A 15,546-nucleotide genomic window follows, 5' to 3' on the forward strand; every position below is an offset into this window, starting at 1 on the left:
AAAAAAAAAAAAAATGCTTTGAGAGAATGAGTACTCCAGAAGATTAGTATGGTAAATTATTTCCTTTATCATATTGATAATCACAGAAACATATTCTCTGTTCATGCTTTGATTGCCCTCCCCTTCCCCAAACTAAATCATGTGTCTTCGTTATTTTGTAGTTATTCTTTACTTACATGGAATCTCTTATGCTAAAGCAGTGGTTCTCTGTGTGTAAGGCCCATTCAGGGGACCCACAAGGTAAAAACTGTTCATAATACTGAGGCAAAGAACTTTGTCTTTTTTACTCATAATTTTTCAGAGGTTACATGACCTGTGATTTTACCATAGATTGAAGGCAGAGGCAGATATGAGAATCCAGTGGTCTTCTATTAAGTAGAGCATTAAAGCAGTTTGTTTAAAAATTTAAAATCCATTCTTCTCACTTAGTTTTTTGTTTAGAGACTGTATTTTTCATACAGAACTATGTTAGCATGCAATGTAAATGAATTAATAAGTTTTGTCTCAGTTTAAATTTCTAGTAGGTAAATATCAATAGATATAACTCACATAAATAAGAGCTCTTTGGGAGCCTCAGTAACTTTAAATAGTTGCAAAGGGGTCCTGAGATAAAATTTGAGGCATATTGTATTAAAGGAAGATTTCCTGTCTCTTCCAGGAGACATTCCTTTTGAGAAAAGATCTTTGTCATGATTTAAGTTCTGCAAGTAGACAAGGAATTGAGTGCAGGTAGTTTGAGGGGTGATACTAGGAAAGTAGGGCAATTATCAAGTCAGTTACCACTGTGAGCACTTAAGAGCGCAGTCCAACTGGGAAACGTTGGGAGGTGGTTTAGAATTGTGGACAACAAGCTAAGATATCTGTCCATCAGCTCTTCCCCCATTGAGTGATGATGCTACCGGGGACATGACCTTTTCTGCACTTCTGGCCTGCCCTGCACAAAGCCAAAGCATGCTCCCCAGTTAGGAAAAAAAATGCTCAGGTGGAGAGGTAGAGGTGTTTGTAGTAAGCAGGGTAGAGAGGAACCCGAGGGGAATGTGGTTGGGTTCTGACAGTGTTTACTATGTGTCTTTACTTCTTTTCTACTAGTGGAGTGTATGTGTGTGTTTTCAGATCTGTGTGCACCTTTGTTTGTTTGTTTGTTTGTTTCACAGGCTCTTGCATGTTCATAGCCTTTGACTTAAGAAATTGATTGAATCCAATCCAGGAAATCCTTTAAAAAATCTTTTGTCTCTTCAAGGTGTGTATGGGCACAACTGTTAAATTGGTAGATTGAAGGTACATCTTTTGGAGTAGGTTTCTTGTAATTGAAAGAGACTCTTCCTGGTCACTGGTTAGTATTTGCCTAGGTGCCTCATTCAGGGTTTTAAAATAAGTGGACAAAATTTAGTACTGTTAGAGAAGTTGTTGAAATGGTTGTATGTGACTGCTGCTTATGGATAGTGAAGTGTTTTTGTTTTATGCTTGGCACAAGTAAGGTGCTTTGAAAGAATTGTAAGTAGGAAATAATGCCCCTGTTAGGAATGTAAAATTTCTGAACATTTCAAAGCTGGGAAGGAGGATGGGGTACTGCTGGTGGTAGGAAATAGAAATTCTAAATACAAAAACAAGAAAAAAACAACGTTTGGACTGTGTTATGTTTTAGCTTCATGTAATTATTGAAAGTTCTTTTGTTTAAGAATATAGTAAAATTATGAGCACAATCAAGTCATATTACAGAGTCATGAGGTGTCACTTTTATTAAGTACAAGATTTGGGGGGAAATAGAATTTAACCAGGAAGTTAGGAGATCTAGTTTTAAAATAAATTGTACTATAACTTAAATATTTAATTTTCTGGTCATGGTTTCTTTAAATATAAGTGGATTGTCAGCTCTGTAGGCCCAGGAAATCCCTCGAGTGCAAAGGCTCCGAGGGAGAAACATACCTGGCACCTTGAGAAACAGCAAGGAGGTCACTGTGGCCATGTGTGAGGAGGGAAGAGTAGTGGGACCTGACATCAGAGAAGTAAATGGTGGGAGCAGGAAAAAGATAGTGTAGCGCCTTGTGTGCCTTTATAAAGACTTTGTTTTTACTTTGAGGGAGGTGTGGAAAGCCATTGAATGGAAGGCTATAAGCAAAGTAGTGAAATAATGTGACTTACATTTTCATAGGAACACTGTAGCTGCTGTGTGGAGTGTAAGTTGTAAGAGAACAGCACTAGAAGCAGGCAAATCAGGAGGAAATTGCTGTGGATAGTTTTGCTTAAATCTTCCAAGCACTGCTGTGGAAATTATTTGAAGGAGTAAAGGCCAGATAGAAGTATATAAACTCACTGCCTTAAGCGTGTTGGACTCTGCAAAGAAACACCTACTCTGCGATTAGCCAGCTTTTATTGGAACAAAGATGGGGGCATAACACATTACTTTTTCTTGAAGTTGTGTGTTAACAGTTCAAAGGTGATTACAGGTTTAATCGGGGAGATAACTGAAAGATAGATGGATAAATAGAAAAGAGGACATTCTTCTAGGCAGGATATTCTGCATTTGCTGCATATCTCAGATTGTTGTCATTCTGTTGTTATTTTGTGACGCAGTTTCAGTCATATGGAGTGGTCTTGTTGATTCAGAGAGCCCACTTGTGTGCCTGCGTGAGTCTGAATAAGGGGGGATTCATTTAAAGGTATAAGTGAACAGAGGAAGGAATGTAATCTACATGCCCACTCTTCGAACTCCTAGAACTGAAAAAAACATTTATTTCAAGTGGACAAACATGTACAGAGTGTACATTATGTGGGAGGAGCTACATGCTGCCTGCAAGAGATAGGTGTGACTAGAATTTCCTGGGAGTTTTAAAGTCAGAGAAATCCTATCCAGCTAGAGATTTTTGACCAGGAAGTGTTTCATGAGGGGTCATTTGGACGAATGGGTAGGATTTGACAATTCGTCAAATACAGTTTACAATTTGAGGAGTTTTCACATGTGAGGTTATCACCAGTATCAAATGAACATTGCTGTCACCCCCAAAAGTTTTCTCATGCCCCTTTGGAATTTATGCCTTCCTCCGTTTTCATTCCCAGGCTGCCCTGATCTGGGGGGATTTGACATATTAATGATATTGATCATTGCAAGTCACAAAAATGTTGTATCTTTCCATTAATTAGATCTCTAATTTCTATCAGGAATGTTTTTTAGAGTTCGGTGTAGGGGACTGTGATAATTCCAGTTAGATTTAATACTGAATATTTTGTTTTTGGAAGCTATATATTTTAAAATCAGTTTTCCAATTGCTTGCTGCTAGTATATAAAAATGTAATTAATTTTTATATATTAACCTTGCATCCTGTAATCGTGTTATTGGTAATAGTTTTATAGTGCCTTGGGATTTTCTATATAAACAGTTATGTGATCTGCAAATAGTTTTCCTGTCCCTCTCCCTCTTGCTCTTCTGTCCCTTCCCACCTTATAGTGACTAGAATCTCCACTACATTGTTGAATAGAAGTGATGAAAGTGGGCATCCTTCCCTTAATTCCATTTTTAGGGGAAAAGTATAAAGTGTTCAGTATTTCACCACTAAGTGGAACATAAGCTGTAGGGCTTTTGTAGATACCCTTTATCAGAATGAGGAGGTTCTCTGTTAAGTCTAGTTTGCTGAGAGTTTTTATCATGAATGGATGTAGAAAGAATTTCATCAAATGCCTTTCATACCTATTGAAATGGTCATACGGCTTTTCTTTATTCTGGTAGCATGTTGAATTACATTGGTTGTATTTTGAATGTTAAACCTTGCATTCTTTGGATAAACCCTACTAAGTCGTGATATGTTACCTCTTTCATGTATTATTGAATTCAGTTTGCTGTATTTATTGTTAAGGATTTTTGCATGTATGTTCATGAAGGATATGGATTTATAATTTTATTCTTTTGTAATGTCTGTCAGGTATTGGTGTTAGAGTTGTATTGGCCTTATGTTGGTAGTATTCTTTCCTCTGTTTTCTGAAAAAGTTCCTGTAGATTGGTATATCTTCCTTGAATGTTTGAGAAAGTTCATTAGTGGAACCATCTGGCCCTGCAGGGTTTTTTGGGGGGAGGTTTTTGGTATTTATTTATTTTTTAATTTTTATTTATTTTTGAGAGAGACAGAGATAGGATGCAAGTGGGTTAGGGGCAGAGAGAGAGGGAGACACAGAATCCGAAGCAGGCTCCAGGCTCCGAGCTGTCAGCACAGAGCCTGGACGAGGGGCTCAAACTCACGAGCTGTGAGATCATGACCTGAGCCGAAGTTGGACGCTCAACCGACTGAGCCACCCAGGCACCCCTGTTTTTGATATTTAATTTATTTGATATAGGACTATTAAAATTTTCTTTCTTTTTTTCAACACAAAGTGGAACATTTATTGTCTGTATAATTATAGGTTTAACTTAGCCTAAATTGCTTACTCTTCTGCAGTTTTACAGATTATACTATTTCCATTACGAATCTCAAATATCAAGAAAGAAGAAAGATAATTCACAACATTATTATCCTCTGATAAATTCCAAAAAGTAATCCAGGTAGTATCCTGAAAAACTTACACTTGTTTTAATGGTCTCATTGTATAAAGAGGAATATAATAATGATACTTATATTGGAAAGTAGAGAATATTTAGGAAAAAACCAACCTGCATGTAAAGGCTGTGCTGTAAAAATGCACTCCATTCTTTTTTTTTTTCCCCTCATGAATACCTGGGGTTTATTATATTTCTCTCCCTCCCTCCCTCCTTCCATCCCTCTCCTTCCACCCCTCCCTCTCACTCTCTCTTTTTAATTCTCAAGTTAGTTAACATACAGTGTAGTCTTGGCTTCAGGAGTAGAACCAGGTGATTCATCACTTACATATAACACCCAGTGCTCATCCCAACAAGTGCCCTCAATGCCCATCACCCATTCGATGCACCTCCTCTTGTAATATAGGAGTGTAAAGCCATAGGTTTACCTCTAAGCACTGCTTTAACTGCATCTCACAAATTTTGGTATGTTGCATCTTTTTTATAATTTAGTTCAAAATATTAAAAAAATTCTCTGGTGAGCCTTATCTGACCCATGAATTACTTACAGATGTGTTCATTTCCAAATATTCCAAATGTTGGGTTTTCCTGGATATCTTATTATTTTAGAATAATTTTTTTTTTCATTTCAGTCTTTACATATTTATTCAGACTTATTTTGTGGCTCAACATTTCCTATATCTTTGTGAATGTCTGTGTGCACTTGAAAAGAATATGTATTACACAGTTTGGTGTAATGTTCTCAGATCAAGGCATTTGCTAATGTACCCCAGTGTTCTTTTTCTTACTGATTTTTAATTGTCAGTTTTTCACTTCATATGTTTTGAAGCTTTGTTATTAGTCACATTTACATTTATAAGTGTTATATCTTCAATTATTCTTTTATCAAATGTTTTTAAAATGTCTGATATACTCTGTCTTAAAGTCTATTTTATCTGATATTAATACAGCTATTTCACCCTTATTTTTACTGTTTGCATTGTATATATTTTTCCATGTATTACTTTCATCTGTGTCTATATGAAGTTGTGACTCTTGTAGGCTGCAGTTAGCTAAGTCTTTTTTAGTATCTCTGATGATCTTGTTTTATTGGAGGGTTTAGATTATTAGCATTTTGTAATTATTGATATTGTTAGATTTAGGTCTACATTTTGTTTTCTGTTTGACCTCTACATTTTTAGTTCCTTTCTTCCCCCCTTTCCTGCCTTCTTTTAGATTACTTATATGTTACTTACATTACTTAGCTATATTTAGTATTCTATTTTAACTTATCTATACCTTTTTGAGTATTTCAGTACATTTTTGGGCATTTTGGTATACATTCCTAACCTTTTCAGTCTACTCAGAGTTCATATTTTACCATTTAAAAAAATAATAGTTTGAACATCTATTTGTTTTTGAGAGTCAGAGAAGGAAGTGGGAGAGGGGCAGAGAGAGAGAGGGAGACAAAGAATACAAAGCAGGCTCCAGGCTCTGAGCTGTCAGCACAGAGCCCGATGCGGGGCTCGAACCCACAAACTGTAAGATCATAACCTGAACCTCAGACACTTAAGTGACTGAGCCACCCTGGCACCCCAGTATTTTACCATTTCATACAAGATGCAGAAATTTCCAACCATATGGGTCCCTTTTGCCCCTTTCCTCATCATTTCTCCTAGTTGTAATATGTATGACGTATTACATGGAAGCCTTGCAAGGCAGTGTTTTAAGTTTGGCCTTAAATAATCATATGTGATTTTTGAAACGTAAGAGGAAAACAGTCTTATATTTTACTCAGATGTTTACCATTTCTTTTGTTTTATTTAGTTCATTCCTCAAGATCCACGTTTTCCTGTGCTATAATTTTTCTTCATCTTAGTGAACTTTCTTATATTGCAAGTCTCCTGGCAATAAATTCTCCTGGTTTTACATTCTCTGAGAAGGTCTTTCTTTTGCCTTCATTCCTAAAGAATATTTTCATTAGATATACAAGTTTAGATTGAAAATTTTTTTCTTTCAGTACTTTAAAGATGTTTACAGTCTAATGACCTCTGTCATCTTTATGAGAAATACAGTCATTTCCAATCAGTGTTCTTCTGTATGTGGATGCCATCTTTCTTTGGCTGCTTTCTATCTTTATTTTTCAACAGCTCAATTATGATGTATCCAAGTGGGATTTTTTTTTTAATTGACACTGATGGAGGTTCACTATGAAATTCTCAAGGCTGTACATTTGTCTTTGAATAAATTTCTGAAGTTTTCAGTCATCAATTCTTCATATTCTTTCTGCTCCCCCCCGCCCCCTTTCCTCTCCTTCTGGAACTCTAGTGACACATATTAAACCATTTGAGATTATCCCATAGCTTTCTGATGCACTGATCTATCTTCCTCCTCCTCCCCCTCCTCCTCCTCCCCCTCCTCCTCCTCTCCCTCCTCCTCCTCCTCCTCTTCCTCCTCTTCCTCCTCTTCTTTTTCTTCTTCTTCTTCTTCTTCTTCTTCTTCTTCTTCTTCTGTCTTTATTCTTTTTGTTCTTTAGATTGGGTAATTTTTGTTGATCTGCCTTTGAGTTCATTGACTCTTCACTGTTTTATCTCCATTCTAATATTCAGCCTATCCATTGACTTTAAAAATACAGATAATGTACTTTTCATTTGTAAATGAAAAGTTTGTTGATTTTGTTCCTTTTTATATTTTTAATTTCTCCACTGAGATTTCCTTTATTATGTTTTCATTCATGTGTGCTTTGTTTTGTTTTTACTTTACCTCATTGAGCTTAATTGTAATAGCTTCTTAAAAATCTTTGCCACATAATTCCAGTAGCTCAGTCTTCTTGTTGTAGGCTTTTATAGATCGTCTTTTCTCTTGAGAATGGGTTTCATTTTCCTGTTGCTTGTATGTCTAGTAATTTTAGATTGTATCCTGGACACCGTGTTATGTTATATAGACTCTGAGGTCTGTTATAATCTTGTATAGAATATTGATATTTTTGTTTTAGCTGGCAGGTAACCACGTTAGACTCAAACTGTTAATTCTCTCTAGCCTTCTGTGGACAATGGTTCTAATTTCAATTTAATTCTTTAAGTCTGTGCTTTAGTCTGCATTTGCATGGTTCAGAAGTCAGCCTTTTGTGAAAACTTTTGTGGTGTTTCATACATAGTACTAGGGCATCTCTTTTGACTTTCTCCCCAGGGGATTCAGTCTTCTCTCTGATAGCTGGCAGTGTTTACCTGGGCTCTCTTCCCTAGTTCCCTCTGACAGAAAGATAACTTCAGCCACATCTACTTAGTTCCACATCTACTGCCCAGTCTTGGGGCAAAGCTGCAAGAAAACAGGAAACTGAGGCTGGTGTCTCCCAAGTTTTGACTTGTCTCCACATCTGCCTCATAGAATTACTTTTCAGAATCCTCAGCTAGTTTTCATTCTGTGTCCCATGCCTCCCTCCTCCACCGCCCCCAACTTGTAGTTGTTATCAGCAGAAGCTTGGTCTGTGGGAAGATCACACCACCATTCTGGAAGTAGAATTTGAATGAATAGGATTTTGACAGGGAGAAAGAGGAAACTCCAGAAAGGACCTTTCACAAGCTGACTACTCTCTCCTAGATTAGACTCATTGATACTTGCTTTGTCCAGAATTTGAGTTTCGGCTGCCATTATAATAGTTATCAGGATACATTTTGGGATACCTAGATGACTGGCTTTACTAATCAGACTGTTTATTGTCTGTTAATAATGTAGAATCCTTGAGCCTATTACTAAAAATATATACCATACTATTGAGCATATCAAAGCATGTAAAGAGAATGTTGTTTATTCTCTTGATGGAACCAGACTGAAGTATCCATGAAGAATATATAATTAAAAGAGTTTTAAATTTTGCCATCTAATTTATTATAGCTGAAGTTATGAATCTGCCTTTGTAGGAAAACAGTGTCTCATATCAAAGCTCTTTCTTTTCTCCTTAATCACTATTAAATATCCTTCTGTATCATAGATATTCAGCATCAGTAACAGCTAAGTTTTCGTGGTTATCATAACAGCTAGCCCTTACCATGCATTTCAGGTACTGTGCTAAGAGCTTTGCACAAGTTATTTCATTAATGCTCTTAACAGACCTCTAAAGGAAGTGACATAATCCTCTTTTTTATACATGGATAAAAGAGCATAAAGGTTGAGTAATTTGTCTGCAGTCACACCACACAGGCTTGCCTCTTCCTACCAGTGAGGAGGAGTGAGAATTATAGTCGAAATGGAGATGACTAAGTTGGGTTAGAGGAACATGAGATTTGCAGTGTTCCAAAGTAAATGTTAATTCAGGTATAGCTGAATTGGTTGGCACCAAAATTGAGGCATAGACACAGTTGTCTGTGTAGTTCTTCCACTTGTATTGCTTTCTTTTCTTTTTTTTTTTCTTTCTGTTTTAGAGAGAGTGTGCACAAGTTGGGGAAAGGGACAGAGGGAGAGAGAATCTTAAGCAGGCTCCACGCTCAGTGTGGGGCCTGACACTGGACTGTATCCCACGACCCTGGGATAATGACCTAAGCTGAAATCAAGAGTTGGATGCTCACCTGACTGAGCCACCCAGGCGCCCCTTTCTACTTGTATTTCTGAAGCCCTTTGCCACTTTCACCTCATTCTCATTGTGTACCCAGCACCTAAGTGCCAGATACTATTATCTGGGGGGTGATTCTTATCTTTTATTTTGTTCATTTCAATAAGCTGCCTATTCCCTACTTTCACAGGATATCTGGTGAAAAATTCACGGTGAGGAATTAATTGATAAATAGATTAATCTTAGAAATATGTCTCAGTGAAATTGCTCTCTTTTTTCATTTAGTGTGATCTTTTAAAAATGCATATTCAGTTGAGATCATGTGTGGCACTTTTTTTTTTTTTCCAGAAGAGGAATGTACATAGAACTAGCATCATAGCCACAAATTGTTTATATCTTCCCTTTCTTTAACTTCCAGCATTGAAGTTGAACTCCCTTGAGTGCTCATCAAAGCCATAAGCACCATTTTGATGGAAGAAAGAGGAGTTATCACAATTTATACCCCAAATTCTAAATACGGAATTTTGACCCCCCATGTTAGCTCTATAAGCAATGTGTATGAAGTTATGTTCTTCAGTGCTGTTTAGCTGCACTAACAAGGGAAGAAAAATGAAACAACTGAGAACCTTAAATCAGAGAGATTTATTTCTCTTTCAAGTAGAAGTTTTGAGATAGATTGGACCAGACAGATAACCAGCTGTGTTCCACAAATTCATTTAGATGTCCGTGTTCCTTCTAATCTTGTATTTTCGGTGTTCCCCAGGGTATTACCCTCAGCTTTATGATGAAGCAAGATTACCACCACTCTGTGTCCCAGCCTGCAGTAGTAGGGAAAGACAAGAGTGGAGGACAAGCAGGTTTTTTTTCACAGGCACGATCCAGAACTTGCACACATCACTCTTGCTCACATCTTCTTTACACATGTTAGTTATATGGCCACATACACCTTAGTCGCATGGACACAGATGGTTGCAAATGAGGCTGGAAAAGGTAGTATTTAGCTGGGCAGGCCATAAGTCAGTAACTGTAGGGTTTTATTACTAAAAGGAAGAAGGGGGGAATATGGATATTTATAGGACCATTAGCAGTCTCTGCTATAGAATTTTTGCTAAACTATCCTACAGTCAATTAAAAGAGCTGGTAAGAAGTAGCCATACCAATGGACTTTGTGATATCAAGTCAGTAGCATATTAAAATATAGTACAAGAGATTTAAGCAGGGATTTAAGTTCATGTTTTTAGGAACAAAGCACAAAACCAGATGTTAGAATTTGATGAAATGTCTTCAAATTGTGTTAAAGTTGCTGGATATATGAGCTAATAATTATTTATTTTGTTCTTGTATTTTAGGCCTCAACTCCATATAGCATAGATTCAGATTCTTTGGGAATGGAGTGTATTATTTCGGGAAGTGCCTCTCCAACTCTGGCAATCAACACTGTGACTAACAAAGTAATTCTGTTTTTTTAAACACTTTTGAAATGTGATTGAATAATACATTTAATTTGCCTTTATAATAACAATAGAGTTCTGTATGAGTGAGGTTACAGATGATATAAATTTGGCTAACCTATTCATGGCAGCTTGAAAGCTTGAATCCACAATGTTTTGAGGTGTGCACAAATTAGAAGGAAATATTTCTCTGAAGATCAAGTTGGAGGATGCTTATTGGGAAGCTCTATATTAATTTAAATCCTTGACACTGCCAGTTCCCAATGATAAAATTTTGAGTCTGCATTTTATCAAATCAGTTTGTTTAAAAAAAACCATTGATTACCCCTCTAAATATGTGATTGAAAAAGAAAAGATTGTCAGATTCCCAAGCAGTCAGCACAATCCAGGAAAATGAATAATGTGGACAAACTCATACAGTTCGTTGGAATGGTGGTCACCCTATTTCATGATATTCAACTGTAGGTCCATATCCAGAAATACAGTATGTTATAATCTGCTGTCCCTCTCCTCTCCTCCCCTCCCCTCCCCTCCCCTCCCCTCCCCTCCCTTCTCATTCAAATTTCATGCCAAGTCAGATACCTAGTGGGAAATACATGTCTCATCTTTACAAGGTAATTTGTTAAGGTCATATCTCAAAATCCTAAAAGGTATTGGGAGGTTTATGAAGTAATTCAGTTCTATGCATGCATTTCCTCCCTTCCTAGACCATGAACGCCTTGAAGCCATATATTTCTGACACTCATGCTTGTATTCTCATTCAGTCTAACTTTCAAATCTTGCTTTTACCCTAATCTCCTCTCTCCCTTGCTTTCACTTGTTCTTACTTTATTTCTGTCTCTTTCTCTTCCACTTTATCATGCACACACATAAACACATACACGTGCACGTGCGCACACACACACACACCCATAACTATACTGACACAGCGTACACAGGATCTTTTTATTTGTACAAAGATAATAAACCAATAGAAGACAGTTTATAATTTTAGTGACTGATCACATTTACAATTTAGAAAGTAAACTGGCACCTGAGGTGTAGAGTATTGATTTTTCTCAAATAACCAGTCCATGGAATGATTCCATCAGAATCACTTAGGAGAGGTCTGTGTGGGTGCATATGTGTGAGTGTTTGGTGGTGGTGGTGGTAATTACAAGGTTTTATAGCAGGCCTACCAGATCATTTATTTTACACTTATGGATAGGGTTCAGAAATCTGTACTTTAAGAAATCATCCCTTATTGTGCCCAACTAGACTTGAGAATTTCTGGTGAAGCAGAATGGGCTAGGATCAGAAATATCCAATACTGTTCTTTGTGGTAGTCCAAGTAGGAGACTTAAACATAGGTAGTTATGGCTGTTAAGAAACAATTAGGAACTAGTAATGCTAGGACTTCATGATGAAATAATATGGAGGTCAAAGGAGGTGGAGTTTTTGGACTTCTAGATACAACGGAGTAGCTAGTTTTAGATTAATCCTTCTTCCTATCTATATAAAATACTACCATCCCCCACTACCAATAAAAAACAGGGAAGAGGCACTGGAGAACAGAAAAGCCAGGCCTTCAGGGATGAAGATCCCATAAAAAAGGGAAATACATTGAGATAAGCCCTACAAATTTTGCCTTGGGACATTTCTCAGTTCTTAATGCATGACATACAGACTGAAAAGAAAACAGAAGCCAAAAGCAGCCATTGGGTTAGGGAGACAAAAACTGGAGTTTGGGGCTACGAAACAGCCTGGGCTTGAGGACTAGATCCTCATGGATCTCAGAAGTAAGTTTACCTTCTTGCAAGTAATATCCACTTAAGGCATTTGCTAACTCCTGATTCATTTATGTAGTTGGGCTCAGGCCTAGACAAAACAAGTGGATTTTTCACTACTCAGAATTAAGCAGTTTCACAGAGAAGGAAGGGACAAAAATTGTCGTTCATGATCTTCAGGGAGGAGGAAGCCATGGTAAAAGGCTTTCAAGTTACCTCAGAAGGGTTATGTTCCAGAGGAAGAGCAAACCAAAATAGACCAACTGCAAATTATTATCGGGTGGTTGCTAATATTCTTCTACTTGCCAAAAGAAAACTAAATCCTTTCTGGAAGAAGATAACATCATACTGAGCTTTTGCAGTTTTTCATAAGATCTCAACTTTCAGTCAAAAATTTCAGACATTCCAGGAAACAGGACCAAATAAGTGACAAGGGGGTGGGTACGGAAAGACAACATAAACATATCTACAAGTGATCTAGATATGGATTTTAAAATAACTATGACTAATATGTTCAAAATAGTCGAATTATAGAAAATTTATCCAAGAATTGGAATCTGTATGGAAGAATCAAGAGGAAACTCTAAAATTGAAAAATATAATAACTGAAATTAAGAATTTGATAGATGGGTTCAGCAGTAAATTAGGCACACCAGAGGAGAGAATAGTGAACTGGAAGAAAGGTTCGTAGAAAATAGAATGAAACACAAAGAAAAACAATGAAAATTCAGAAAAACTTAAGGGATAAATGGGATATGTGGGAAAAGGTCTAACAAACTTTTTAGTCTTCCAGAGGAAAAAGGAATAAGGAAGGAACAATATTTTAAAGTTTTTAAACTGATGATAACACAGTACAGATTCAGGAATTTCTGAGAACCCCAAGAAAGATTAATGAAAAGAAACCTTATTGGGCAAAGAAAATCAAGCTCCTAAAAAAACAAAGATTAAAAAAATCTTAAAATCAGAGGCAAAACAGGCAACTTCAAAGGAACAACAGTAAGCCAGGCACTGACTTCTGAATAGAAATGCTAAAAGCTAGACATGAGAATGAAATTTGTATCATGCTTAAAGGAAATACCTACAAATCCAGAATTCTGCAATTAAAATTTCTGTGGAAAATGAAGGTTAAATAAATAGATTTTTATAAAAACAAAATTAGAGAGAATATGTTACTAATACATCAGTAGTAAACAATTAAAGGGAACTAATTTTTTAGATAGAAGGAAATTATCCTGTGCTGGAAAGAATGGAGAACATTAAAAGAGTATGTTGATAAATGTGAATGTGTATTGAGTATTTAAAACAATAACATTTCTGTTACATAACACAATGCCTTTGAGTCTAAAATACTACAGAAGTTAAAATACATGACAATACTAGGGTAAGGCAGGAAGAAATATAATTGACCCTCGTACAATGTGAAATTTAGGGATGCCACCTCCCATGCCCCCCAAACAATTGAAAATCCGTGTATAACTTTTGACTTAACTAATAGCCTACTGTTGACTGGAAGCCTTACTGATACCATAAATAGTTGATTAATACATATTTTGTATGTTACATGCATTATATTCTGTATTCTTACAAGAAAGCTAGAGAAAAGAAAATGTTATTAAGAAAACCTTAAGGGAGAGAAGAAATATTTTTACAGTACTGTATTGTATGTATGTAGTTATTTGTATTTATTTTTAATTTTTTTAATCTTTATTTATGTTTGGGGGCGGGGGAACAGAGTGAGAGCTGGGGAGGAACAGAGTGGGCAAAATGAATCTGAGGTAGGCTTCAGTCTCTGAGCCATCAGCACAGAGCCCGACGTGGGGCTTGAACTCACTGACCGCAAATTCATGACCTGAGCTGAAGTTGGACGCTTAACCGACTAGGCCACCCAGGCGCCCTTGTATTTTTTTATTTTTATTTTTTAAAGTTTATTTGTTTTTAGAGAGAGAGAGAGAAAGAGCAAATGTGTGCCCACACAAGTGGGAAGGAGCAGAGAGAAGGGGGGAGAGAGAGAATCCCAAGCAGGCTCCTCACTGGCACAGTGCACTGTCAGCACACTGTCAGCACGGAGCCTGACACAGGGCTCAAACTCCCAAACCATGAGATTATGACCTGGGCCAAAGTCAGACACTTAACTGACTGAGCCACTCAGGTGCTCCTATTTATTTTTAATTTTAAATCAAACTCTTCACCCAACATGGGGTTTGAACTCATGACCCCAATATCAAAAGTTACATGATCTACCTACTAAGGCAGTCAGACTCCCTAGTACTGTGCTGGGTTTATTGAAAAAATTCTCTGTATAAGTAGACCCACGCAGTTCAAATCCATGTTGTTAAGGACCAGCTGTGCATACAGTTGAAACCTTTGCATTACATGGGAATTGGTAAAAGTACGAAGTCAAGGGCATGTTGTGATATTTAGGGCAGTGGTTATTTTAACACACCAGCATGTATCAGAATAACTAGGAGGACTTGTTAAAACCGAGGTTGCTGAGCCTCAGAATTTCTGATTTAGTACATTGGATTGGGGTCTGAAAATTAGAATTTTTTTTTCTTTTTTTAAGATTTAAGTAGTCTCCACACCCAACATGGGCCTGGAACTCACAACCTTGAGATCAGAAGCCACATGTTCTACCAACTGAGCCAGCTAAGCACCCCTGAAAATTTGAATTTCTAATAGTACTCAGATACTGGTCCTATTATTGCTTACTACAAGAAGAGTAAAAGAATATAAAATAAGCAAGGAAAAATAATAAATCCAGAAGTAGACACAAAAGGAGAAATAAATGAGCAAAGAAGAGATAGAGAAATAGGAAAATAAATATGTATTCAGATTGAATTGTGTTGGGAAATGTAAATGAACAAAATATTCCATTTAGAAGTCAAAGATTGTCAGACTGGATAAAAAAGTAAAATTCAACTATGTGCTACTTACAAGAAGTATATCTTAAAGGACAAGACACATTACTGAAAATAAAAGATACTTTATTATGAAAAAGGATCATTTTAGTAATACTAAATTTGTCAGCCTTTTAAAGCCAACAAAACTAAAAGGAGAAATAGATAAGTCCTTGATCAGAGGAAGATTTTATGTCTCTCTATAACTCCTGGAAGAAGCAGATCAAAATTAAAACATAACAAATCAAACAAATCCCATTAAAGATAGAGAAGATTTGAATCATGAAATTAGGAATTTGACCCATTTGATATATATAGAATATTGCATTTAACAATTGCAGAATATACATTTTTAAGTGCACATGGAATTTTTTTTTT

At 36.5% G+C, this 15,546-nt stretch overlaps 1 protein-coding gene across 4 annotated transcripts in view; it reads left to right on the forward strand.

Moving 5' to 3' along the window:
- Positions 1–15,546, forward strand: part of FOXJ3 (forkhead box J3) — a 149,904-nt gene that overhangs the window by 94,900 nt on the left and 39,458 nt on the right. For 3 of the 4 annotated variants that reach the window (XM_049617373.1, XM_049617374.1, XM_049617376.1), the window contains one exon: positions 10,404–10,505. The exons of the other annotated variant lie outside the window; for it this stretch is intronic. In XM_049617373.1, the coding sequence (XP_049473330.1) occupies positions 10,404–10,505 (102 nt within the window). The remainder of the gene's footprint in view (positions 1–10,403; positions 10,506–15,546) is intronic. 4 annotated transcript variants of the gene reach the window in all.

This window comes from Panthera uncia, assembly GCF_023721935.1.
Source record: "Panthera uncia isolate 11264 chromosome C1 unlocalized genomic scaffold, Puncia_PCG_1.0 HiC_scaffold_4, whole genome shotgun sequence".
Taxonomy (NCBI): Eukaryota; Metazoa; Chordata; class Mammalia; order Carnivora; family Felidae; genus Panthera; species Panthera uncia.